The sequence below is a fragment of the Arachis ipaensis genome, chromosome B8 (assembly GCF_059453495.1).
Source record: "Arachis ipaensis isolate K30076 ecotype BB chromosome B8, ASM5945349v1, whole genome shotgun sequence".
Lineage (NCBI taxonomy): Eukaryota > Viridiplantae > Streptophyta > Magnoliopsida > Fabales > Fabaceae > Arachis > Arachis ipaensis.
Window position 1 is genome coordinate 10,587,780 of NC_142443.1, and position 26,497 is coordinate 10,614,276.

Sequence of the window (26,497 nt, forward strand, 5' to 3'; positions counted from 1 at the left end):
ACAAAAAATAGGATTTTTATTCATCAAAAAACATACACAAAAAAAATCTTAAAGAGATTTTATATGGATAAGTCACATCGATTAAGAACTCCAATGATCGTAAGGTCGTTGGGTATGGAAAAGGATCAATTCTGTCCTAAAGAAGAAAATGAAGATATTCTTGGTCCTGAAGTACCATATCTTAGTGCCATTAGAGCGCTAATATATCTTGCTAATAATACACGACTTGACATATCATTTGCAGTGAATTTACTAGCAAGGTATAGTTCCTCTCAAACCAGAAGACATTTGAATGGAATTAAACAAATTTTTCGATATCTTAATGGAACGGTTGATATGGGATTGTTCTATCCATATGGATCTAAATCACAACTAGTTGGCTATGCAGATGCAGGATACTTGTTTGATCCACACAAAGGGAGATCTCAAATAGGATACTTATTCACATATGGTGGTACAGCTATATCATGGAGATCCACGAAACAGACGATTGCAGCAACATCCTCTAATCATGCTGAAATACTAGCGATACATGAAGCAAGTCGCGAGTGTTTTTGACTTAGGAGTTTGATCCAATATATTCTGTCATTATGTGGACCCGTTGATCATAAGATAGCTCCAACTGTCCTATATGAAGATAATACAGCATGCATTGCTCAACTTAAGGGTGGATACATCAAAGGTGATAGAACAAAGCATATTTCTCCTAAATTCTTCACTCATAATCTTCAAAATCAAGGAACAATTGATGTCCGCCAACAGATCCACTCAAGCGATTATTTGGCAGACTTACTTACAAAGTTACTTCTAAAATTCTCCTTTGAAAAATTGGCACATCAGATTGGGATGCGCCGATTTCGAGATATTAAATGTTGTTGTCAAGAGGAGGAGACTATACTCTTTTTTCCTTGATCAGAGGGAGTGTTGTGATAAGGATGGCAAGGTGGATGTCCATTTATGATGGGTGGTCCAACATTCTCAAGAAAAAATATATTTAATAGAGTTTAAAAAGGTAATCCTATGTACATATATAAATAGGAGGTTAAGCCTCCGTTAATTACACACAACAACAATAAAACATTTTTTCTCTTTCTTTTACTATAATACTCTTCTCTTTATACACTACCAATACTCTTCTCTTTCTTTACATTATATTAAATAAATATATAAATCATTCTTATTATATTGACTAATATTAATATTAGAGTCTTTTATTTATATTTTTTATTTTATATTTATTTCCTTTTTTCATTTATTTATTTTACAATAATATTTACTATTTTTATCTATCTCAAGTTAGTCTATTATATCTAGCCCAAAAACAAAGGGAAGAAAAAGAGGAGCATTGAGGAGAAAAGTGATACCCAAAGAGGAACTGCGATGTTTTGTTTAATTTGCTTCTCATCATCACTTTTCGGAGTGTACACTATATACATCATTATTTATTGTATAAACTAAGGAATATATAAAAATTTAAGAGTACTTAACTTCATATGAAGTTGATAAATAAAAATTGTGTAATGATAATTTAATTAAAGAGTTGATGGTAATCAATGGTTAAGAGAAGAGGGGGTTGAACCTTATCCCCTTTTTGCTGAGTAATACTTGCTGCCTTTCAAATTAGCTTCAGAAGATTTTTCTGCGTTTTGTCCCATAACCAGACACGAGACATTTTCTTTTTGTCTCGTACCCAGTCAGGAGATATTTTTTAATTTTGTCTCCTTAGCAACAGAAACAGAAATGGAGTAGAAGAGAAAGAGAGAATCACACCACGAAGTATCCTGGTTCAGCTGCTAAGTGCAATGTAGCCTACGTCCAGTCTCTATCACAACAATGATGGAATTTTACTATAATCAAACAGATTACAGACACCAATTCTCCCTAGGAACTACCATTCCTATTCGGGACAAGTCCAGAATCTATCCTCAATCCTGAACTTGACTTGGTCACCTACCAAGCTTCCAACCGCTAAGTGCTAACTCAACTTGTAAGGGGATTCCCACAGAATCATGATACAAAACTCATAGATGTACAAAGGACCTCTAAGATACCTATGACTTTTTTTAAATTTTGTACACTATGCCTTTGTCTACTCACTGGCTTTTTCTTACAAACCTTACACTGTTTGCCTTTTTCACCATGAGACTCAGACAGACAAAACTAAAGAAAATACAAAATAAAATACATTGAAGAAGAAGAACTTCTGTTAGCTTGGGTAGCTATGAGAACTCTGTGCTTACTCTCCTTGTCTCAAGCCTTGGCTGTTCACCCTTATTATAGAAGGGGAAGCCTCCAAGGTTAAAACGGTTCAACCGAGCCAACTTCTTCTTCTTCTTCATCTTCAAAACTGGTTCAGACAGAGAGAAGAGAGAGGGAACCGAAAGCTAAAACGAACATGCAATTACCTCTCTCTTATCCCTTTTCTTCAAGCTTCATCAATCTGAGCCTTCCATCTTGACTTGGTCCCCAAGAAGGATTTCTGACCCTTGATGAACACTTGATCCTTGACAGCTCCTTCTGCTCCACTTCTGCTTCCTCCTCCACGTAGCTACAGTAGCTACATTCTGTGATGGATGAACAAAAAGTAGAAACAAGCCATAACACAGGGATCTTCTTCTTTGACCGAAATGGATTGCTTCCATTTCTAGGTCTGGAGATTTTGAGGCTTCCTCACCACATCTTACCTTTAGTGGTAAAGATCTCAGCCACGCCATACCAAAAATCTTCTTTTTGCAAGGGCCATCATCACCTTGGCCGCTTGCCTCTTCATAGCTTCTGTTCTTCTTCCTCTGATAGCTTGCATCTGCTTTATTTTCTGTCAATGAAGTGATCGAAACAAAAAAAAGAGAGGAGAGAAAACAGAGAAAAGCTTTTAATGGAAGTAAAGGAAGAAATTAAAATGAATTAAATTTCCACTTTCCAAAATTCCGATGCCTAGTAACGTGTAATGTATTAATGGCAATCAAATCAATGAAACTTTCTCTCTCATGTTACCAATGTAATTAAAACCAAGTTTAATTGAATTTGAATTCTATTCCTTAGTGGGAGTAGGTATCCGTGGAAAGCATGCAACCTTTGCTTTCCCTCTTCTTCCAATTTCGGACTAACCCTTTTGTTGGATCAAAAGGAAATTATTTTGGACTTCTCATTATTTTTCTGGCCCAACTGATATAATATTTCAGCCATATATCATATAGCATTTTTGCACAATGCTGAATCTATTTTCTTAGCATATTTGGGCTTTAATTTACATTAAGCCCAATGATCAAAATCTGCACATAAAGCATAAATTATTAAGCACATATTTTTAAAACAAAATTAAATTAATAATTTCTAATAACAAATTTTAACAATGTTTGATCATCATATTAATTTGGAGTTTTCCAAACTCATCAATCTCCCCCTTGATAACAAACATTATTAAAAATTGAATTGAAATAGGATAAGGATTAGGAGTATTCCCTTGAAGATTTTTGAATCCTCTCCCTTTCTATTTGTCACATAGCTCCCCCTTGATATGTGCTATTTATCAGTAAAAGCATTACCTGTAACAAGCTTTATACATTCCAATACGTATTCAACATATGATACACAAAAATGTTGAACATTTTGATTTTTGAGCATATATATTAAGATCAACAAAAATTGATTTGTTATCTTTTTACTAATTTTTCTGCTCAACAAAATAAAACAAATTATGCTAGAGTACTTTCAAAATACATAGCAACAAATAAACAAGATTCAACATTCTTATATCAACATGTTCACAATTATTTCCTGCCAAGTAAAATTTCTTGCCAAACAAAACAATAATCCAGGCTCTATGAAGCATTTTCTGAGATTTAGTATCAACAACAAAGCTTCATAAAAATTGTCAATGAATATCATATTAGAAAAAAATATCAGAGCCCAAACAAATTCAGAACGTGATAAAGCAGAAATCAGAGCATAGACCATAGAAATAAAAAATTTGAGCACAAGCACAAGGGTAATCATTAATCATTCAGATTTCAGCCCCTGTTCAGTTAAACCATAGAAATAAAAATCAGATTTCATCCCCTATTCAGTTAAACTATAGAGTCAGCCCTGTTTCTTTTCTCCTTTTAATTTCTCCCTCTTTTGTCATCAATGGGGGTCCTGCAAAATAAATGAAGAACAATATGGCAAAATACATATATTTGTTTAAATCAAAACACAAGGGTCCAAAGTATTCAGGTACAGTCAACCAACAACATAAAAAAACAATACTCAAAAGAGCAGTAAACTAGAAATTGTTCAAAAAATGGGCAGCAGTGAGCCTAACAATTAGGCATCGGACAAATTCACATCAGAGTTAGAAAATTCATTGTCTTTGTCAGAGGGAGCCAGATCCTTTTCAAAGCTTTGGAGAAGCAGATTGATCCTTTCATGACACTTATTCCATGCTTTTTCATTGTGGTAAGCCTGCTTACGAGCTTCTTTGTAGGAACGTGCCATCAGTTTGGACATATGTGAAAGCTCATTTACAACGTCCTTGAGTGACTCAGCAAGCTTAGATGGCTCAGAAGGACCACTTTCAAGATCACTGTTAACTGACATGGCTGGCATTGAGCTTTTTCCTTTGTTTCCTTTTCCGATTCCAGAAACTCTGCCTCCTTTGATGGTAGACACCCTGTTTTCTACAGGCTCATTCATTAAATCAACATGAAAATATTCAAAGATACATGTGAGAAAAATACCATAAGGTAGATTTACCTTTTTTCCACTACGTACGCAGTCCCACATATGATGAACCATTAAATATGCAAATGAAATAGATGAAGAGATGAGAATAGCAAACAGAACCAGGGTATCACAAACTGTTACTCTCTGAAAGGAACCGCTTTGTGGCATCAGAATGTGGTTGATAATGTGGTGAAGGAGATCTCTTACTGGACCAAGTTCCTTATGAGTCAGAACAGTACCATCCAGTGCAAAGAAATTCTCACAGACTTGGGTTAGAGCAATCTGGTAGGAGATTCCAACTTGAGAGTCCCACTTTCCTAACATATATGTTGTGGCTCCTTCATCAGTATATCCTAAGGCAGTGCTGATGGTCTCTCTATTCAGAGTTAAATGAATCTTCTTGACATAAGAATGAATCGCTCTGTCATGGTACATCATGTTCGTGTAGAACTCGCGAACAAGATTTAGATAAATCGACTTTTGAATCTTGAACAAGAGAGTCCACTTGAGATTATCAAACAGAGCAATGAAGTTAATTTCTTTTGCACTCAGGGTTTCCAGATTCACTATGTGAGAGGCACACAAATTTCGGTTAATCAGAACTTGACCATGGAACTCGTAGGCAGCACAAGAGTTAAACCGTGCTGGATCAAAGTGGGAGTGATTCTTGTTGAACTTATTCTTGAAGTCTAGAGAATCCAGATTTGGTGGTTCTCTAGTGTTGCGTAGAACATAGCCTTTTTAATGCTAAGAGCTTCGGCCAGATGGATGAGGAGTTGATCACCTTGGGGGTGAAGGGGGTGGAGAGGATTGTGAAGCTTCTTCTTCGACCATTGGCTCTTTCTCTTTTCCAACCTTTTTACGAGAAGAGGTCCTCTGAGCAATTACTTTCCTCCCTATGGCTTCGGTTGATTGTGAAGAAGGAAAAGAAGATGAAGTAGAATGTATATGGATATGGGTGTGTGTTTGGGGAGTAGAAGAGGATGGGGGAATTTCGGAGGCAGGGGTTCGGTTACTTCTTCTAGGTGCCAACTTCCTTTTCATGATAGAAAAATGAAGAAGAGGGTGAGAAGATAAAGGAATGGCCGAATGAATTGGTGAATGGAGAGAGGTTATAACTGCATTTAATGCTGAGTAGAGAGAGGGATAATAGAAAAATGGACAATTAATGGAGCGGTTTTCATCAAGGAAATATTTTTAAAAATTAAAAGTAACTAAAAGATCTTTTCCTTGAATCAAGGGAGAGAGTATGAGAAAAGATTTTGATTTGACATTAACTCCCCCTATAAATATATGATGTGATAACCTCCAAAAAATAATTTAAAAAATGAAGAAATCAAACGAGTCAGAGTCATGGGATGGGTCAAAAAGGTTTGGTAGGCCTTATGTTCAATAACGCTGGTGATCAATCTCCCTTATTTCCTTGCTTGTTCACTACCTTTCCAGATTTGTCTCCTTCCAACCTCATTCTTTTCAAATTGAGCAAGCTCGTCTTCCATGGCTTTAACCCATGAGGGGTCTTCAAGGGCTTGCTTTACATTGAGAGGCTTTAATTGGGACAAGAGAGCAACATTGCTTTGTTCAACTTGCTTCTTGCTTGAGGATCTAGTGGTCACGCCTTGGGAAGGATCACCAATAATAAAATCATGGGGGTAACCCTTCATAAACTTTCATTCTCTTGGCCTTTGAGGTAAGGATCTGCCTTGATGAGCTTCAGCAATCTGGTCTGTTCCAGATTCTTTGATTAGTTCAGGAGACAAAATTAAAATGTCTCATCCATCCTGATGAGACATTTTTGGATGGACAGGTTCTTCACTTGGGACAGTTTTGGGATTTTCTTCACTGACTTCCTGGTTGACAATATCTTCACCACCTACATCATCTTCTACCACAACACTGAGAATTGAATTAGTATCACAAAAGGACACGTGTATGGATTCCTCTATGGTTCTATGTTCCTTGAGGTAAATTCTATATGCTTTGCTAGTGGTGGAGTATCCAACAAACATTCCTTCATAGGATTTTGGATCAAATTTTTCAAGATTTTCTTTATTGTTAAGCACAAAGCATTTGCATCCAAAAATGTGGAAATACTTAAGATTAGGAGGAGTTCCTTTCCATAGCTCATAAGGAGTTTTCTTTAACCCTTTTCTAATGATAGTCCTATTCAAAATATAACAAGTTGTATTTACAGCTTCATCCCATAAAAATTTTGGAACCTCATTTTCACAAAGCATAGCCCTAGTCATTTCTTGAAGGCTTCTATTCCTTCTTTCAACTATCCCATTTTGTTGAGGAGTTCTAGGACATGAAAAATTATGAGCAATTCCAAAATCATCACAGAAATTTTCAAAATCTTGATTTTCAAATTCTTTTCCGTGATCACTTCTCAAGTGGACAATTTTCAAATCTTTTTCATTTTGAATTCTTTTACAAAGAGTTGAAAAAGCATGGAAAGCATCATTCTTATGAGCTAGGAAGAGTACCCAATCGAATCTAGAGTAGTCATCCACCACTACCAAACCATAATGTTTACCTCCTAAACTTTGAGTTCTAGTTGGACCAAAAAGATCAATATGCAACATTTTCAATGGCCTCTTGGTAGAAATTCCATCTTTTGGTTTAAAAGATGATTTTACTTGTTTGCCTAATTGACAAGCATCACAAGTAATATCTTTATCAAATTTAATGTTTGGAATTCCTCTTACCAAGTTTTTCTTAACAAGCTTAGAAATTTGGTACATGCTTGCATGACCCAATTTCTTATGCCACAGCCATTTTTCAAATTCAAGTGATGTAAAGCATGTCACCTTTTGATCTTTTAAATCCTCAAGAGTCAATCCATACACATTATTACATCTTTTGACTTCAAACAATATTTCACCAAAATTTTCACAAATAACTAAGCAATCTAATTTTCTAAAAATAACTTCATTACCAAGATCACATATTGGCTCATGCTTAGTAAGTTGTGTTTCAAACCATCAACAAGTAGAACATCATTTATGAAAGAAGAGAAACTTTTATCAACTTTTTCAATGGCTATTATTTTTCCTTTTCCATTATCACCGAAAGTGACAAATCCTCCATCATATTCATCAAGCTTAATGAAGAAGGTTGCCTTTCCAGTCATATGCCTAGAGCATCCACTGTCCATATACCACATATTGTCCTTTCGCTTGGATGCTAGGCAAACCTACAAAATAATCTCAAGTGACCTTAGATATCCAAATCTTTTTGAATCCTTTGACATCAAACCATCTTCTTTGTCCCAATCTATTGTAATCACAAACAATTTTACAAACTTTATTTCCAATCATTCTTTCACTAAAGAAACATTGAATAGGAAAATGACCATTCCGATTGCAAAATCTGTAAAATCTATGAGTTGCTGTTTTCACAAAGCTTGTTGGGTTTTGAAACCTTACATCATTTGAAGATGACGCTATATTTGCAAAATAAGGTTTTTCAACAGATTTTGTAGTTTTATTAAAACCCAAACCAGCTTTATCATAAAGAGGTTTTTGACTAGTCAAGAGTTGATTTAAATTTTCTAAACTTTGTGCAAAGTTGGCTAGGTCTTTCTTAAGCCTTTTTATCTCTTTATGCAGCCACTCATTTTCTTCAAAATAATTCAGATTTGCAGTTACAGAATGGTGGTATTCACAGCTTTTAAGTTGAGTTTTTAACTGCTTGTTTTCTTCAACAAGTTCAATAGCAGTTTCAGCCTCCCTTAATTTATCTTTGAGAAAACTATTTTCAGCTTTTAAAATAGAAATTTGAGACTCAAGATCTTGGTTTTCATTCAGGAAGCATTTGATTTTTCCAGAAAGATGGTCAATCATGAGATGAAGGTCTTCAGTGTCAGGGTTATGAAAAACTACCTGCTCTACGTGATCGGCCATGAGGCAGGTTTGAGACTTGGTTTCTGATTCATCATCTTCCTCAGAGTCATTTTCCAAGTCTTCCCAAGAAGCCATGAGTCCCTTTTTCTTTCCCTTTTTCGGCTTCTCCTCCTTCTTTAGTTTTGGGCAATCAGATTTGAAGTGCCCAGCCTCTTTGCAGTTGTAGCAGATCACTTTGCTGAGATCCTTATTCCTTGAGCTACTTCCTTTGTTTTTCTCTTTTAGCTTCACTATTTTCCTGAATTTCTTAGCAAACAAAACAAAATCATTTTCAAATGAGTTATCACTGGATTCATCATCCAGAGGGTTAGTAACAAATTTTAGGGCTATTCCTTTCTTTTCTGAATCTTTTTTCAAATATGTGTTTTCAAAAGCAAGTAAATTTCCTCCAAATCATCATAAGTCATAGAATCAAGGCCATTACTCTCAGAAATTACTATTGCCTTAGTTTTTCACTCTTTTATGAGACTTCTCAAAATTCTCCTTACAAGCACAGATTCAAGATACGTGATTCCCATAGCATCCAAGCCATTAATGATGATGTTGAATCTTTCAAACAGTTCATCTATCGATTCTCCTTCCTTCATTGAGAACATTTCATATTCTCTATTCAGCATGTCTATTCTGGTCTTTTTTACTAGGGTTGTGCCTTCATGAGTGATTTGAAGTTTGTCCCAGATTTTCTTTGCCGTTGTGCATCTTGATACCTGTCGGTATTCCTCGAAGCTGATTGCACAGTTGAGCAAGTTGATAGCTTTGGCGTTGAGCTCCACCTTTTTTCTGTCTTCTTCAGTCCAACTGGCTTCATTCTTAAGAGACACCACACCATCAGCTCCTGTAGTGGTTGGAAATTGAGGACCTTCTAGAATTATCTTCCACAGTCTATAATCTACTGATTGGACAAAAATCTTTATTCTTTCCTTCCAGTACGTGTAGTTCTTTCCATTAAAGAGAGGAGGTCTGTTGCTTGACTGTCCTTCTATCAAAGTATAGGCCACCAGGTTTGAGCCACTGTTATCTGCCATCAGGATCTTTTCTCCAAGCTGCAAAGCTTGATCTCTTTGAGACCAAGCTCTGATACCAATTGATGGTAATCAGTGGCTAAGAGAAGGGGGGTTGAATCTTAGCCCCTTTTTGCTGAGTAATACTTACTGCCTTTCAAATTAGCTTCAGGAGATTTTTCTGCGTTTTGTCCCATAACCAGACACAAGACATTTTCTTTTTGTCTCGTACCCAGTCAGGAGATATTTTTCAATTTTGTCTCCTTAGCAACAGAAACAGAAATGGAGTAGAAGAGAAAGAGAGAATCACACCACGAAGTATCCTGGTTCAGCTGCTAAGTGCAATGCAGCCTACGTCCAGTCTCCATCACAACAATGATAGAATTTCACTATAATCAAACAGATTACATACACCAATTCTCCCTAGGAACTACCCTTCCTATCCGGGACAAGTCCAGAATCTATCCCCAATCCTGAACTTGACTTGGTCACCTACCAAGCTTTCAACCGCTAAGTGCTAACCCAACTTGTAAGGGGATTCCCACAGAATCATGATACACAACTCATAGATGTACAAAGGACTTCTAAGACACCTATGGCTTTTTCTTTAATTTTGTACACTCTGCTTTTTTCCACTCACTGGATTTTTCTTACAAACCTCACACTGTTTGTCTTTTTCACCATGAGACTCACACAGACAAAACTAAAGAAAATACAAAATGAAACACATTGAAGGAGAAGAACTTCTGTTAGCTTGGGTAGCTATGAGCTCTATACTTACTCTCCTTGTCTCAAGCCTTGGTTGTTCACCCTTATTATAGAAGGGGAAGCCTCCAAAGTTGAAACGGTTCAACCGAGCCAACTTCTTCTTCTTCAGCTTCAAAATCGGTTCAGACAGAGAGAAGAGAGAGGAAACCGAAAGCTAAAACCAACATGCAATTACCTCTCTCTTATACCTTTTCTTCAAGCTTCATCAATCTGAGTCTTCCATCTTGACTTGGTCCCCAAGAAGGATTTCTAACCCTTGATGAACACTTGATCCTTGACAACTTCTTCTGCTCCACTTCTGTTTCCTCCTCCACGTAGCTACAGTAGCTACCTTCTGTGATGGATGAACAAAAAGTAGAAACGAGTCATACCACATGGATCTTCTTCTCTGACCGAAATGAATTGCTTCCATTTCTAGTTATGGAGATTTTGAGGCTTCCTCACCACATCTTACCTTTAGTGGTAAAGATCTCAGCCACGCCATACTAGAAATCTTCTTTTTGTAAGGGCCATCATCACCTTGGCCGCTTGCCTCTTCATAGCTTCTGTTCTTCTTTCTCTGATAGCTTGCATCTGCTTCCTTTCCTGTCAGTGAAGTGACCGAAACAAAAGAAAGAGAAGAGAGAGAACAGATAAAAGCTTTTAATGGAAGTAAAGGAAGAAATTAAAATGAATTAAATTTCCACTTTCCAAAATTTCCGTGCCTAATAACGTGTAATGTATTAATGGCAATCAAATCAATGTAAACTTTCTCTCTCATATTACCAATGTAATTAAAAACCAAGGTTAATTGAATTTGAATTCCATTCCTTAGTGGGAGTAGGTATCCGTGGAAAGCACGCAACCTTTGCTTTCCCTCTTCTTCCAATTTCGGACCAACCCTTTTGTTGGATCAAAAGAAAATTGTTTTGGCCTTCTCATTATTTTTCTGGTCCAACTGATATAATAATTCAGCCACATATCATATAGCATTTTTGCACAAAGCTAAATCTATTTTCTTAGCACATTTGGGCTTTAATTTACATTAAGCCCAATAATCAAAATCTGCACATAAAGCAAAAATTATTAAGCACATATTTTTAAAACAAAATTAAATTAATAATTTCTAATAACAAATTTTAATAATGTTTGATCATCATATTAATTTGGAGTTTTCCAAACTCATCAAGGGTTATGCTAGATAACCAATGACTTTCTTGAATAATATGAATAATGGGCCTTAAAATTGACTCAATTCAAGTAAAACACACTACACTCCAAATTACTCACCTAAATCTTAATATTAGAATAACCATCTACACACCTAGTGAATTGAACATCCGAACACCTAATGAATTGAACATCCAATATATCCATTGTTGACATTATTTAATATTTTCATTGTCTACCTATATTTTTCCTTAATTAAATCTACTCAGTTTAGGTAAACAACTTAATTAAGCTCCTTTTGACAAAATAGTTTAAACAATAAATGGCTATATTAAAAGTAGTTTATAAATAAGTTATTTTGTATTTGAGTTTTTAACTTTAAAAGTACTTATTTTATAGAAATGTGATAAAAAGTAGTAGTATTATGAAAGAAGTCATATTTTTAACTTCTCTATAAGCTCCTAAATAGCTTCTTTAAAAATTGTAATTTAGTTTTGAAAATTACACCAAACATTAATACTACTACTTTTCATAAATCAAAAACTAAAAAAAAATACTTTTAAAGTTTCCAAACGAATCCTTAAATCATTTAAGGATTCTTATTTATCAATTTCACATCATTAACTGTAGCTCAGTTCCTATCTAAACCAACACTTATACTCTTATCTTTGAGTTTATAGTCACTAATCTATATCGTAGCTATAGCGTAAGTTTTTCTATATGAACTAATAAGGGTATATTTTCTTTGGGTGATCGAAAACAGGCTGGGAAATTGTATAAACAATCTTCATCTTCATGTGTAAATTTCCGTTAAATTTATCTATATACCATTTTTAACCTTGTTTTAGTCGATTTTTTGTTTTATTGTTAATAATAAATAAATTATTAATTTTTAAATTTTATTTTATAATCTTAATTTAAGTAATGAAAAGGTAATTATTTTTTAGATATCTTAAGATTTTAATTGTAGTTTTAAAAATAAAATTAAAAATAAAAAATATATAAAATATCGAGAATACAATAAATATAAAAATTAAAAAATAAAAAAATAAAAAAGAACAAATAGTATATATTAAACACTATAAACAATAAAACAAACATAACAATGGTTACTAACTATACAAAATATATTAACAAAAACATTTAGAATCAATTCTTAATCCCATGATTCGAGTGATAAATGTTACAAATAAAATTAAAAAATAGATAACTTAACGTTTTTCATCTCTTCTTAATTAAAGACAATGCCTTTAACTCTATCTAATTTTTTTTTATATAATATCTTTTATTCTGGCGGTCACGAATTAAAATTTTATTTATTATAAATTTATTGTTAGTCAATAAATTAATTATTGTATACTTAAAATAGAATTTAAATTTTTTATTTTATTTTTTTTTCTCTTATCAAGTTATATATTATATGTTAGTTTTTATCATTAAAATATTCTAATTTTATTCACTGATAAATTAATTAGGGTGTCACTTAAATAAAGATGTCTGAAATATTTTTTAAAGATGTTTTTTAATAATTAAATTTAACATATATAATAAATTAAATCGTGTTTTATTTTTGTCAAAATTATCCCAGATAAATTAATTTGACCGAAAAAATAGTGAATCAAATTTTGATCGGTCTAAATTAATATTATTTTTATAAAAGATGACTACAATATCTTTATTATAAAAAATAACTAAAATATTCCTATTATATATATATCAAAAACTCTAAATCCTAACCCTATAACGATAGAAAAGTAAAGAGCTAGAATTTAGAATTATTAAAATTAATATATATAATAGGAGTATTTTAGTCATTTTTTATAATAAAAATATTGTAATCATTTTTTATGAAAAATAATATTAATTTAGACCAATTTAAGATTTAATTCATTATTTTTTTATCAAATTAATTTTTTTGATCTAATTATAACAAAAATAATACCGTCTAATCGATTATACGTGTTAACATTTAATTATTAAAAAATATCTTTAAAAAAATATTTTAGATATCTAAATGGCTCCCAATTATTATTAGACCCACTCAATTTAATTAACTTGGTCTAATTAATCATTTGATAGTCTGCAATTCCTTCTAATATACTCTGAAAACCAATAAGGGACAATTTAATTAATTAATTAATTAATTAATTAATTCATATGCAATGTATATGCACCGCTTCCATAATTTTCCATTACTCGTGGACTTATCCAAAAGTTTTGGTGTCTCTTTCACTCTGGCCATGATGACGTCATATTCATCAATATGTACCATAATAAACAATGGTATCACTCCCAAACTACGAGTCTATAGCATTTGGTATTGTGTGATCTGCACAAAACAATGTGCGGTGCTTCAATGAAAGCATTCACAGACAATTATTGTAAACCGAACTTCACTCCTATCGGAAGTAATCAACCATGCATCACCCCAAAGAGAAAAGCTCCATTAAAGAAACCATATGGGTCCACCTACCCCATAAAACGACAAAATTAGGTTTTGTTGTTATTAGTTGCAAGTCATTTTTTTCTTTTTCTTTTCTAAAAAATGACATTTGCATATGAATATCTGTTTTGTTTTTAATAAATTACTAATTATATACTAAATATTATAATAAATATTTTTATATATAATAAGTGATTTGATGATGAAGATCTCTTTAAATTTGGGAGAAAAATATTTTAAAAGAGATTTTTTATTTGTAAAAATATTTTTAGATTAAAAAAATCAAATTTATTTAAAGAAGAAGAGATATCTTATTATATTACAGCATATTTTTATAGTTTTAGAAACACAACAAATTCATATTTATTTCTATTTTTATTTATTAAAATTATTTATAATCGAATATTGTATTTTTTTAATTTATAATTTAACATAAAATTCATGTTTTTCGTACGATTATAAATATCATTTGACTATTTTTATGAATAAAATGCTTTCCTCTGTTTAAACAAATATATATATCTTTTTATTTTGTTATGAATTTTATATGAAAACTTGATTTAATAAGTAATTTTTTATATATTGGCTTATTTTTATATGGTCTTCACATTTTTAACGTATTTTATTGACTCTGAAATTCAATAGAAATTTAGGCAACTATATATATCATTCCTCTGTTATTTTCTTTTACATATCTTGGTATTTTTTCATTTGAGAAAATAAAGACAAAACGTGTGTTAATGCATGCAACTAATAAGAATTAATGAAAGTTAAAATAACAATAATGATAACACGTGGCTACACGATCCAAAAATCCAAACCACCTGTAATAATAAAACAACAGGCTCTATGGTTTTCCACCAAAAGTGCCAGTTAAGTCACTCTTTATTATCTCTATATAAACTGCTTCTTACTCAAAGTTTTGTGAGTCACTCATATCATAGCAACATTATACCATTGATAACAGTTTCAACTACTTTTCAAGCACCAAAAATGTGTCGTGGAGTTATGGCTGTTGCATCCACCACTGTTGGAGTGATGGAGGTGCTGAAGGATCAAGGCTATTGCAGGTGGAACACCACCATGAAATCAGTTGCCCAAGGTGCCAAGAACCATGTCAAGTCATCACAACACAAGGCTGCTAATAATAGCAACAATAACAACATCTCTCACCAATCTTCTTCTTCTTCCATGATTGCTAATAATAACAAGTTAAGAGATGAGATTGATGAGATTGAACACATGAAGAAGGCTGAGGAGTCTCTTAGAACCGTCATGTATTTGAGCACGTGGGGTCCTAACAGTTAGTTTCAAAGGTTGAAACTTGAAACCAAACCATATATAGATATATGGCTGAGGGGGCTCATAATAGTAGCAATAAGATTATGTGTTACTCTTAGCTTGGATGTAAGTTGAATGTGATATGATGAATGAGTATGAATTTGCTATGCCAATTATTTGTAACATTTTCAATTCGTGCTTTATTAGTTATTTATTTCTACTGCTACTATTCTTAATTATTAAATAATGAACTTAAGCGCTCCCGTCAAAGATAACATATAGCTTGTGGAACCATTGTTGGAGTAATAATTTGATTGACTTATATAAATCAAATCACTTTTATATTTTGGACTTAGATTAATTAAACGCCAATATTGATTAGTCGATTACTTATGCTTAAATGATTTTAATGTACTTTATATGTATTGTTGTTATTGAGCATATTGATCGAACCTGTTAGATCAAAGCACTAATTAAACTCAACGTGTAGATTTTGGGTTTTTGTTTTATTTATATCATCATTAAAATGGATGGTTTTAGCTCATGCATTTTGATTGACATAAGGAGAGATCTCTTAACCTAATCCTATGTATATAGACAACTATCACACCATTGAGAGACACAATACTCATTTGGCTACTATTCTTGGAAATTAGAAGAACTCTTTTTCCCTCTTTGGCCATATTCAAAGGACCAACCGACCAAGCAAGAATGAGAATTAAATTAACTCAGTTGCTTAAGCCAAATTGGATAATATCCACCTAAACTTGTTTTTGTAAATTTATGTTCGCAATTCATAAATGGGATTTCACTTTAAAATTCAATAAAGTGGTATCAAGGTTACGTTCTTTTAATTTTTTATTTAGGATGTTTATATCAGAGTCATATTGCAAGAATTTGGTGATTTAAGAATTCGTTTGCAGAACTTCTGGATAGATATTTTACATTTGAACAAAATTCTTTTTCAGTTAAATTTTTTTTTTTAGTTGTTCTGGAACAATTATAAACTCTAAAAAAACAAAAACCTGATTTTGTTTCTGGTGTCAACATGCTAGGGAGTGGTCCTGTTTATGGGATCAAATTATGTTCTAAAAGAAAATATTGAAATTCCATCAATCTCATAAGTATCATACTAAATCCTATCAATAGAATCACTTTTTTTCTAGAAATACGAGACATTAAGTCATACTTTAGTTTTGGATGTTTATATTATAACAAATATTATTGTATTTCGAAAAAAATACAGAGTGCAGTGTTTTTTGAATTTTAAATTCTTAGTCCTAGTTTTAAATTTTAAATGTTAAATCCTAAATTTTAAATTCTAAAATTAAAATTAAAATTTATATAAAATATAATGCATAAAAAATTAAAATTTGTTTAATTAACAAAGATGATACTACTCTTTACTTAATAAAAACTGGATGAAACTAATACTATAGGGTCATATGACACATACTGCAAGATTTTGGTGGTTTAAGAATTTGTTTGCGTTTGTGTAAATCCTAAGAATTTGGATTATATTCAATATAATCGAAAATATTAGGAATGTCCTCCCCATCAAAATCCTTAATTTACCTCAGCTTTGTTGCCAAGCAAATTTTATTGGTAAATTCAACTGAGGTTCTTTTTTTGGGCCAGGAACCGAGGGTTGAATATGGATATACGTCAACAAGGCTATTATTATGTGAAGCCCAATGCAACCAATTGCGTGTGACAGGCCCATTCTGGCCCAAAATTCTCTAATTTTCTCACCATAATTAAATTCTAATTAAACGATGAAATTATCTTTTAATTTGTGTTTTATTAATAATATGATTCTTAAAAGTTTTCAATCTCTTCACTGTATTTGCTGATGCCAAAAAACAATGTGCGGTGCCGCACAAAACAAAAGCCTACTCGGCAACTCATCATATATCAGAAATAATGAAATACATCATCTCCATCAATAAAAATGCTTTATATACTCAAAAAGGAAAAGGGAGTTTCACAAAAGAAAAGAAACCAAGATGTAACTCATTAGCAACTGCATTGGGTCCACACCGTCCACTATTACTAAAAACAAAAATAGGTTTCGTTTTTCGCAAATTATTTTTCTTACATTATCTTCATATTTTTCTTTTTGAGAAAATTAAAATAGAGACAAAGAATGTGTGTTAAGATATCTGTACCATCCACAGTACATACATAAATAAAGAAAATAATATAATAAAAAAATTATAAATAGAGATAGAAATAAATAAGAAAACATGTGGCTATCGACAACATCCAAACCACCTGTAATAAAACAACAGGCTCTGGTTTTCCTCAAAAATCGAAGTGTTATTCTCTATATAAAGCAGTTATTGTTGTTGAAAGTATTCTCAATCATAGCAACATTTTCTACCATTGATGATTACATAGTTTCAACTACCACTTAAACACCGAAATGTGTCGCGGAGTTATGGCTGTTGCATCCACCACTATTGGAGTGGTGGAGGTGCTGAAGGATCAAGGCTATTGCAGGTGGAACACCACCATGAAATCATTAGCTCAAGGTGCCAAGAACCACGTGAAATCAGCACAACAGAAGGCTAATAGCAACAAGAAGAAGATGCCTCAGCAATCTGCTTCTGCTTCCTCAGTGATTGCCAATAAGCTGAGAGATGAAATTGATGACATTGAGCACTTCAAGAAGGCTGAGGAGTCTCTTAGAACTGTCATGTACTTGAGCACTTGGGGTCCTAATACTTAGTCTTATTAATATTTACAACATGTTACAACTCTCTCCCTTATTAAATAATTGTTTATCTGAAGAGGTTTTAGATACATAATTTTAATAATGGAGAGAATATATAGCTGAGTGCTTATAAGTTATAAAAGCACTCAGCATCACTGGTTAAGGAATAAAATTCTGCATGGTTTTTGATATGTACTTTTTGTTTATGGTGTGTTGTTGGTTGAGTTATGTTTTTACTTTTAGCATGGATGTGAGTTGCTTTGAATAAGTATAAATTTGCTATCTCAGTTGGTAAGAGTTTTTCTTATGCTTTAATTTGTTGTTACTACTTACTATACTATACTATCATTAAACTTTCCTCTCCATTTGTATTTTTGTTTCATAACCTACTTAAGCGCAACCTTTTCAAGGAGTGCTATAAGGTAATGAACTTCAAAGGATATTAGGTGTTTCCCTTCATGCACTGTTTTTGTGGACAGTAACCAAACGTGTATTAATGCACGCAAATTAACTAATTAATTATGTAAAAGTGTAGTATATTTTGCCAAAAATCTCCCGAAGAAATTTTGATATCATTATTTGGAGAGTTGTAATCCCTTCTCAAAAGAGTGTAATATCATCAATATATACTAACAGGAGTATCTTAGCTTCGTTAGGTAAGTAATCATAAAATATGTTATGGATAAATAGAATAGTTTAATTAAATTATTATTTATACTACATTTCATTTGGATTGTTACTGATGAGGCATAATTTTTCGAGAAATCTAATCTTTGGAATCCATGTAATAATGCAAATATCGTTTAGTAATTAATAAGAGAATGCGTGAACATCATATATCAAAATAAAAATCAAAGCTGATATAATATTATGTTGAAATAATGTTATGATTATCATACGTAAATAAGATTATTAGAAAAATGATTTTAATTATCCAATTGAAATCTTATGTAGCCATATCTCTTATCCACACACTCATGCTCACATTAGAGTCGTATGTGATGATAAGCTAAAAGTACTGAATGTCGGCATCACCGAATTAATGAGCTTGCTATACATATTAATCTTCATCTGCATCATTCCTTTCTTTGAATCGAAGTAATTTGAGCTCCCAAGTATTGTAGCATATAGGTGATATTGTCAGTCTTACTCACAAAAACCACGGGCGAAGTTATTGTGGGATAGAAGATAGAGCACTCAAACGCTCCCAAGAAACATTACCATTATATTTTGTCCCTTTCAAGGACTAATGAGCCATGGCATCTTAGCTAGTGTGGACCCTGTGGTCCTACCTAGTCCTACTGCACCCACTTCTATTTTTGAGCGCACATGCAGCATTCAATCTAATCTCGAATATGAAGTATTACTAAATTTATACTCAGAATCCACCAGCTAGAATTTGCAAACTTATGTACTATGATAATAGGGCATTTGCTTAAATTTTTCATGGGGCTCTTTACGTTGCATCCCCCTTTGAAAACTGGTATCTAGACGGATAAACACTGCAACTTCACTCAGTGACACTTTGGTGACATTTCACTTGATCATAGATTCATAGTCAACCCATTGGCTGACTAGAATCCTCCACTGTTCAAAACCTTTCGGAGGTAGAGCTTAAGAGAAAACCACATCTCAAAAACTAAGTATAAGAATCTAAGGCTGTAAGAGAAAACCACATCCACAAATTTTGCCAAAATAACAAAATAGCCCAGAAACACCGGAGCACTAACTAAAACAAAAAACTTGAATAAGAGTTTGTAAAATAATAACAGGTAAGTGGATCCATGATTTAGACTTAAGCATGTCCTAAGCAGAACTAGTCTCTCTAACAAAATTGTCTTCGCATAAAAAAAACTGTGACTTGTGAGGATCATTTACTTCTTGTCTTCCTTTTCTGCTTCAGCAGCCTTCTTGAGTCTAGCACCATAATGCTTCTTGTTTGTGCGTTCAAGACGGAGCTTGTAATAAGCCTTAAATGCCTTCATTTCATCTGTAACCTTAACAAGCTCAACAGATGGTTTCTCCCTCAAAATGGGCATGTACGAGCCCTGCACTTGGGTTGCATTTGCTAGTTCCTCGGCAGTAGAATCACCAGCCTACAATATATACATCATATCAATTTTCAACACATTTTGCAAAATTGAAATAAAAACTGAAGACCAAATCGCTCCCTTGGTAAAAAAAAGATAGTTTAAAACTTTGTATTACCTTGACCTTCTTTGCACGCCTTGGGAACACAACTAACTTTGCCTTGTATGTTTTCAGCCTCTGCACATTAGCCTGCATACTTTCTAATGAACGATTCTTGCGACGGTGATCAACGGCAATGCCAATGGTTGGAGCGAGCTTTTTGGGAATCCCAGCAGCCTATGACGATGTATAACAAGATTAGGTAACATAATATCAATACTGATGGCTTAGGAGCAAGAATTTTCAAATTCTTACATAGTACAACATGCCAGAATCTTCATCCTAAGAATCTAAAGAAAATCATGCAATATTGATTCAATAACTGCAATTCATAATAAGAACGGTCCCAGAAACCATATTTTTTATGATCAATCTTCAACAAACCATGACTCAGTAACGCATAGATTAAGTGCACTAACAATGCAATCATCTTCCTCTCCGCAACATCAGTATTCCAAATAATTCAATCATATTTTGCAAGCCAGAAAAAAAAATATTTACAGAACACAATCAGCCTATGATGATGTATAACAAGATTAAGTAACATAATATCAACAGTGATGGCTTAGGAGCAAGAATTTTCAAATTTTTACAGAGTACAACATGCCAGAAGCTTCATCCTAAGAATCTAAACAAGAATCAGGCAAGATTGATTCAATAACTGCAATTCATAATAACAACGGTCCCTGAAACCATATATTCTAGGATCAATGTTCAAAAAACCATGAGTCAGTAAAGCATAGATTAGGTGCCACTAACAATGCAATCATCTTCCTCTCCACAACATCACTTCCTACACTGGCTACTGTACCTTGAGTTCTTCGAGAGAAAATCCTTTGCCAGCTCTGACTTTCATGTTGTATTTCAAGGTTTGGCCATGAACAATTGGCCTGAGAGATCCAGCAGTAGGCCTGGGAAAGATCTTAACAGCTTTCTCCTGGCGCGCTGCGAAACAAATAGAATCAACATTTGAAGGAATCAAATTCAAAGAAACTAATTAACCAGCATGAAACTTAGCCAAATCTATTGGTAATCCAAAAATGAAATCTGAACTGAATTACCTAAGCGTCTTCTGGTCTTCCTAGCTGGTTGATTGAACCAGGTCTTGACATAGTTCTGCCAATGCTTACGGAAATGTCCATTAGGGATAACATTGTTGTGCTTCACCATCGCTTAATTGCCTAAATTACAATACAAATTCGCCAAATTATATAAAACTGTTCATAAAACACTTCAAAGCTTATATATCGGATTAGCAGGTGTTCGTACCAGAAAATGTGCTACGGCCGAGAGAGAGAGAGAGAGCTCCTGCGCCGCCGAGCCTGTAACTGTCTACTCTCCTCTTCTCGGTTCTGTGAGCTCTTCTCTTTGCGGAGTTGGAGTTTATTTTTTTATCAACTTTGTTTGTGGATTTAGGGTTTGGGTTTTAGTTTTAGATTTGGATCCAACGGAAAATGGATCTGGATTTGGAATTGAGTTGTTTTTTTTTTTTTTTTGGTGACTGGATTTGGAATTGAGTTGTAACTTCTCTTTCAATTATATGACATTTGGGTTTTTTTTTTTTTAATTCTTTTGAAAAAATTTGGGTTATTGAAAGTTGTAACATAGAAAATTGATGGGACATAAAAAACAAAACATAGAAGATTACCAAAGAAAAAATAATCATAGAAAATTAACTTATGAATTTTGATATATGTTTATAAAATTATTAGGTATATGCAAAAATCAGCTATTATATATTATGAGTTTAATTTTAATCCATTGACTGTGTAAAATATTTTATACGTAAAATCTTGTATATTTTTTTGGATAATTATTTACGTAATTAATGTAAAAAGCAGTATTTTTGTTATCATTGGATACATGTATAAAACTACTTTATACTAAAAGTGTATCAAAATTAAATTAATATATTATTTGTATATAAATATATTATTTTATATATTTATAATATATTTTGTATTTTCATATACATTTTATATAAATAACTATATTTTTATATTTGCTACAATAGTTGTATTTTCTGAACCAAAAATAACATCGAGTAATGTTAGAAAATTAATAAAATTTATTATTTTTTATTAGCTAATAATATTTAAAATGTAAATTAAAAATATTTTGTTAGATTAGACTAAAAAAATTGGACTGATAATTAAAAATAGTAATAAAAAATAATAAATTTTACTAATATTTAAACTTTTTTTAATATTATTTATATATCAAAACTAATTACTAAAATTAATTATTATATATTTGTATATAAATATATGTATAATTTAATTTATTTTTAATATATATTTTATATTTTATTATATTTTTTATTCTAATAACTGATTTTAAATTTTTAATTGCTGAATTGGATTCATTTACCATAGTTGTTTCCAAACAAGCTTCATAAGTATTCATATTTTATCAAGTAAGAAAATGAACTTATCTACTTGTTTTTATATTGTGAATTTTTATAGTGAACTTATTTTTATTATATCTACACTTTTTTGTTTTATATTGATTTGTTCATATTTTTTTAGTTACTATACACTTCTCTAGAATGGTCCATTAATTTAATTTACTTATAAAACAAGTAATGCTAAATTCAATCTTTGGCCCTTTGTAGGTCCCAATTCATATTATTCTGAATAAAAAATTGCCATGACACATCAGGAATTACTGAATTAGGATAAGGAACCACAAAACAGGAGTGTAATATAATTATTTATTATCATATATGTGACTTTCACAAGCAAGTGGTTGTTACTTAACTCCAGACTAGAGTTAACACATCTAGTCATTTTCAACTGAAAACTTCCCATAAAAAAAAAAAAGCATCAACATCTACACTATTTTATTAGAAAAACAAACAGACAAAGAAAAATCATTTTCCAGTTTTATCCTCAAGCCAAAATCAAATCACACTCTTTCTAGTTTTCCAAAACCACATGTAGAAAGCCACTGGTTTTCCCACAAACCAGGTGTGTTGCCTGTTGTATCTACCTACTATGTTATCTCACAAAAAAAGTTTCCCTATAAATAAGAGTTTCCATCTCACAATTTTCTTCAGCAGCAATCCATTCTCTAGTCTCTCAATACAATACAGAAAGCCTTCTTAATCAAAATCAGTGTTTCTGTGATCATTCATCAGTGTTAAGATGAGTAAGTCATGGATGGTGGCAGCAAGTGTGGGAGCTGTGGAGGCATTGAAGGACCAGTTAGGTGTGTGTAGGTGGAACTTTGTCATGAGAAATGCTCAGCAGCAGCTCAAGAACCATGTTAGATCCATGTCTCAGGCAAAGACCACTCTCTCATCTTCTTCTTCTGCTCTTGTTTCCACCAAATTGAAGGACAACAAGGGAGAAGAGTCCTTGAGGACTGTCATGTACTTAAGTTGCTGGGGTCCAAATTGAATGACCATAAGAGATTACTATTGTAATATAGATGCATAGATACATAGATAGATAGTGTTGATAAGTTTCTTGATGGAAATTGTAAGAGTAGATATTATTAAAGTCAGAAACTATATATGTTATTATCCATATTTCTTGCCCCTTGGATTTTTACAATTTGGTTAAAGTTTGGTGAGAAAGCTATACTCTGTGAATTAAATATTCTTGACCATGGCTGAATCAATCAATTACAACTGGCAACCTATTTTTCTGTTTTATTAGAAATCAAAGTGCTGATTAATATACTCAACTAAAATTAATAAAAGGAGGGAGAAAAAAGAAAGAAAGAAAAGGATATGTATATCATCCGTTACTCAAATAAAATCTGAAATAATGGTTTTTTGAAACAGCGTTGTACCTACTACACTTCAAATTCTTTCATAGCACAATATCAGGTGTATTTTCTGATAAAATGAATAATAAGAAAAAAAAAACTCAACCAACTGACTGGACCTGAATTGGTTTTCTTTTCCCACAACTTCTGTGTTGTCTTTTCTTTATTACTGAAATTTTTTTATTAGTAAGATCACGAATTTTAGTTAAAATAATATCTTACAGTTTTAATTAAGCATGTGTATTATACTGTTGAATAATAGGTGTAGCCAGCCCCAGCCATAATAAAATTTTAGCAGTGAATTAGAGTTATTTAATTATTGTGAAGAAAAAGTTATCAATAAAACAACTGGCTTCCCAAAAACTGGGTCTAAAGTGTCTGATTGAATATGCAAACCATGTGCCTAAATTGTCTTCAAGTGAAACCGGAATCTCCACGTGTAACTCAACCATTGGATCAAATTGGCACTTAAGTGACAAATACAAGTGTCCTTGAAACACAACAATGAAACATTCATGAACGATGACTCATCTAATTAAAACCAGAATACCACTGCCTTCACAAGCCACTGGTTTTATTTTTCAAAAATTTGGCACAAACTTCTATTTCACCAACTTTGGTACCACAAGTCCACAAGGAAGCTTCCCTAGTTCCCTTTATATATATAACACTAACCTTATGTTACTTCATCAATCAAAATACATAAGTTATTCATCACTTGTTCAGTTTTTTGGGAGAGGAAGTGAGGAACTAATACATACATACACACACAATGAGTAGCTCAGCTAGAAAGACTTGGATTGTGGCTGCTAGTATTGGAGTTGTGGAGGCTTTGAAGGACCAAGGAGTGTGCAGGTGGAACTATGCTCTTAGAAATGTTCAACAACATGTGAAGAGCCATGTCAGATCGTTTTCACAGCCAAAGCAGCAGTTTTCTTCTTCTTCTTCTTCTTCTTCTTCTTCTTCTTCTTCTTCTTCTTCTTCTGCTGCTGCTGCTGCTATGGTCTCCACTACTACAGTACTCAAGAGGTCCCAGAAAGCTAAGCAATCAGAGGAATCATTAAGAACAGTCATGTACTTATCTTGTTGGGGCCCTAACTAAATGTTAGTAATGAGATCCGTTTGGGACAATAAAGCAATTTTTCATCTTTGATGCTACTAGCTAGGCCATGAACAGAAGTTATGGCTTAATTAGAATGAGATTTCTGTCTCTGCTTGCTCTATCAAGCTTTGTACAAATTGATTATTATTGTATAGTCTATGAAATGAAATGGTGTTACATGATTGCTACAATGAATTGCAGTTTCATATTATTATTGTTATTCTTCCAACCCCCACTCTCTAATCAATAGAATATTAAACCATTAATAAAGATCACAGTTGATACAACAATGTTGTCATGCTTGAGATGTGATTCTCCACCAACATAAACAAAATATCAAAAAGAAAAAAGAAACATGAACCCATATTTATTTATCTTTGGATTACCAACTGATGTTATAACTAATGTCTAATCCTAATTAAGACTCGCTCAAAATATGGTACCCAGTAAGGTGTGTCTTTAATATGATTCCATACAAATTAATAGATAAAGATCAGATTGCCAGAGATTTATATATAAAGATTCCCATCGCAAATTTTAGTATGTGGTTTACCTATTTCATTTTCTGCAGATAGTGTCTTCAGTGAGAAGATAAAGGACGAGATAAAAATTTATCCTGAAGATGTGTAAGGATAAGAGACTCTGAGCTTGTGCTGTAACCTGTCATGATGCTCGAACACGACACGTGAGGATATATATATAATATAAAGTATTTTTTGAATAAATTATAATGGTAATTTGATATTTTATTTATATTAAAATATAAATTAATTTTTTAATTATTTTTAATTATATAAAATATTTAAGCATGTTTAAGCATGTTTGGAAAAAAATTTTATTTTTTTATTAAAACATGGTTAGATACAAAAAAAACACGTCTGTCGAACGAGTGTCAATAAGTGTCGTGTCCGAAATGTATTCAACATACGAATACGGTAAATAAAAAAAAGAAAAAAGGATAAATAAGTTCCTGAACTTTTTATTCGTGGACATTTTATTCTCTCGGAATTGAAAAATACAAAACGATCCCTGACCATTCAAAACGCCATACATATGGCTCCTTCCATTCAATCTGCTCTCTAATATCAAACGGATAAGGCTGATGTGGCGCCCATGTGTCCATCACGGAGTGATGTGTCCGTTACGGTGTCAATGTGTGATGTAGATAGAAGTTTGGAGGACAAGTAGATCCTTGTGGACGTTTTGGGAAGTGCCTTAACTTTTCAAATTGGTTTCAGACGTCGTCACAGCCGTATAGTTAGGGGACTTTTGTGTTAAGGGCTCTATTTTATGGTCAGTCAAGGAGGTTCCTCGAGCACGCAACGAGTCCGATCGCCGTCTAACATTCGTTGCGTGGAAGGTGGAAACGAGAAGAATGTCATTGCTCCAATGTACAAATGTGGAGTGTATGCTACATTGTACAAGTTCAGGATGTCAACTAACCCCAATCGTTTATTTTTTGGA

At 32.7% G+C, this 26,497-nt stretch overlaps 5 protein-coding genes across 5 annotated transcripts; 4 read left to right on the forward strand and 1 right to left on the reverse strand.

The window, feature by feature from the left end:
* Nucleotides 1-14,886: 14,886 nt before the first annotated feature.
* On the forward strand, nt 14,887-15,424 carry LOC107614349 (uncharacterized). Its single transcript, XM_016316563.3, has one exon. It carries the CDS (start codon nt 14,964-14,966, stop codon nt 15,276-15,278), a length of 315 nt encoding a protein of 104 aa, XP_016172049.1. The 5' UTR covers nt 14,887-14,963; the 3' UTR covers nt 15,279-15,424.
* A 2,101-nt stretch (nt 15,425-17,525) lies between these two features.
* Nucleotides 17,526-18,262, forward strand: LOC107613647 (uncharacterized). Its single transcript, XM_016315740.3, has one exon. The coding sequence runs from the start codon at nt 17,677-17,679 to the stop codon at nt 17,980-17,982; it is 306 nt and encodes a 101-aa protein (XP_016171226.1). The 5' UTR covers nt 17,526-17,676; the 3' UTR covers nt 17,983-18,262.
* Nucleotides 18,263-19,663: 1,401 nt separating this feature from the next.
* On the reverse strand, nt 19,664-21,578 carry LOC107613940 (large ribosomal subunit protein eL13z). Its single transcript, XM_016316137.3, has 5 exons — nt 21,427-21,578; nt 21,219-21,338; nt 20,969-21,102; nt 20,176-20,334; nt 19,664-20,063 (listed from the first exon to the last, which is right to left on the reverse strand). The coding sequence occupies exons 2-5, from the start codon at nt 21,325-21,327 to the stop codon at nt 19,842-19,844; spliced, it is 624 nt and encodes a 207-aa protein (XP_016171623.1). The 5' UTR covers nt 21,328-21,338; nt 21,427-21,578; the 3' UTR covers nt 19,664-19,841.
* Nucleotides 21,579-23,096: 1,518 nt separating this feature from the next.
* Nucleotides 23,097-23,698, forward strand: LOC107614302 (uncharacterized). Its single transcript, XM_016316521.3, has one exon. It carries the CDS (start codon nt 23,304-23,306, stop codon nt 23,556-23,558), a length of 255 nt encoding a protein of 84 aa, XP_016172007.1. The 5' UTR covers nt 23,097-23,303; the 3' UTR covers nt 23,559-23,698.
* Nucleotides 23,699-24,459: 761 nt separating this feature from the next.
* LOC107614325 (uncharacterized) lies at nt 24,460-25,224 on the forward strand. The gene has a single exon (XM_016316536.3). The coding sequence runs from the start codon at nt 24,704-24,706 to the stop codon at nt 25,031-25,033; it is 330 nt and encodes a 109-aa protein (XP_016172022.1). The 5' UTR covers nt 24,460-24,703; the 3' UTR covers nt 25,034-25,224.
* The last annotated feature ends 1,273 nt before the right edge of the window (nt 25,225-26,497 follow it).

Bases quoted from the DNA above. Each gene is read 5' to 3' on its own strand.
- LOC107614349 (XM_016316563.3), top strand. From the start codon at position 14,964: ATGTGTCGTGGAGTTATGGCTGTTGCATCCACCACTGTTGGAGTGATG.
- LOC107613647 (XM_016315740.3), top strand. From the start codon at position 17,677: ATGTGTCGCGGAGTTATGGCTGTTGCATCCACCACTATTGGAGTGGTG.
- LOC107613940 (XM_016316137.3), bottom strand. From the start codon at position 21,327: ATGGTGAAGCACAACAATGTTATCCCTAATGGACATTTCCGTAAGCAT. The intron at 21,103-21,218 runs GTAATTCAGTTC...TTTGTTTCGCAG, and splicing joins GAAGACCAGAAGACGCTTAG to CGCGCCAGGAGAAAGCTGTT. The intron at 20,064-20,175 runs GTAATACAAAGT...TATATATTGTAG, and splicing joins GGCGTGCAAAGAAGGTCAAG to GCTGGTGATTCTACTGCCGA.
- LOC107614302 (XM_016316521.3), top strand. From the start codon at position 23,304: ATGAGTAAGTCATGGATGGTGGCAGCAAGTGTGGGAGCTGTGGAGGCA.
- LOC107614325 (XM_016316536.3), top strand. From the start codon at position 24,704: ATGAGTAGCTCAGCTAGAAAGACTTGGATTGTGGCTGCTAGTATTGGA.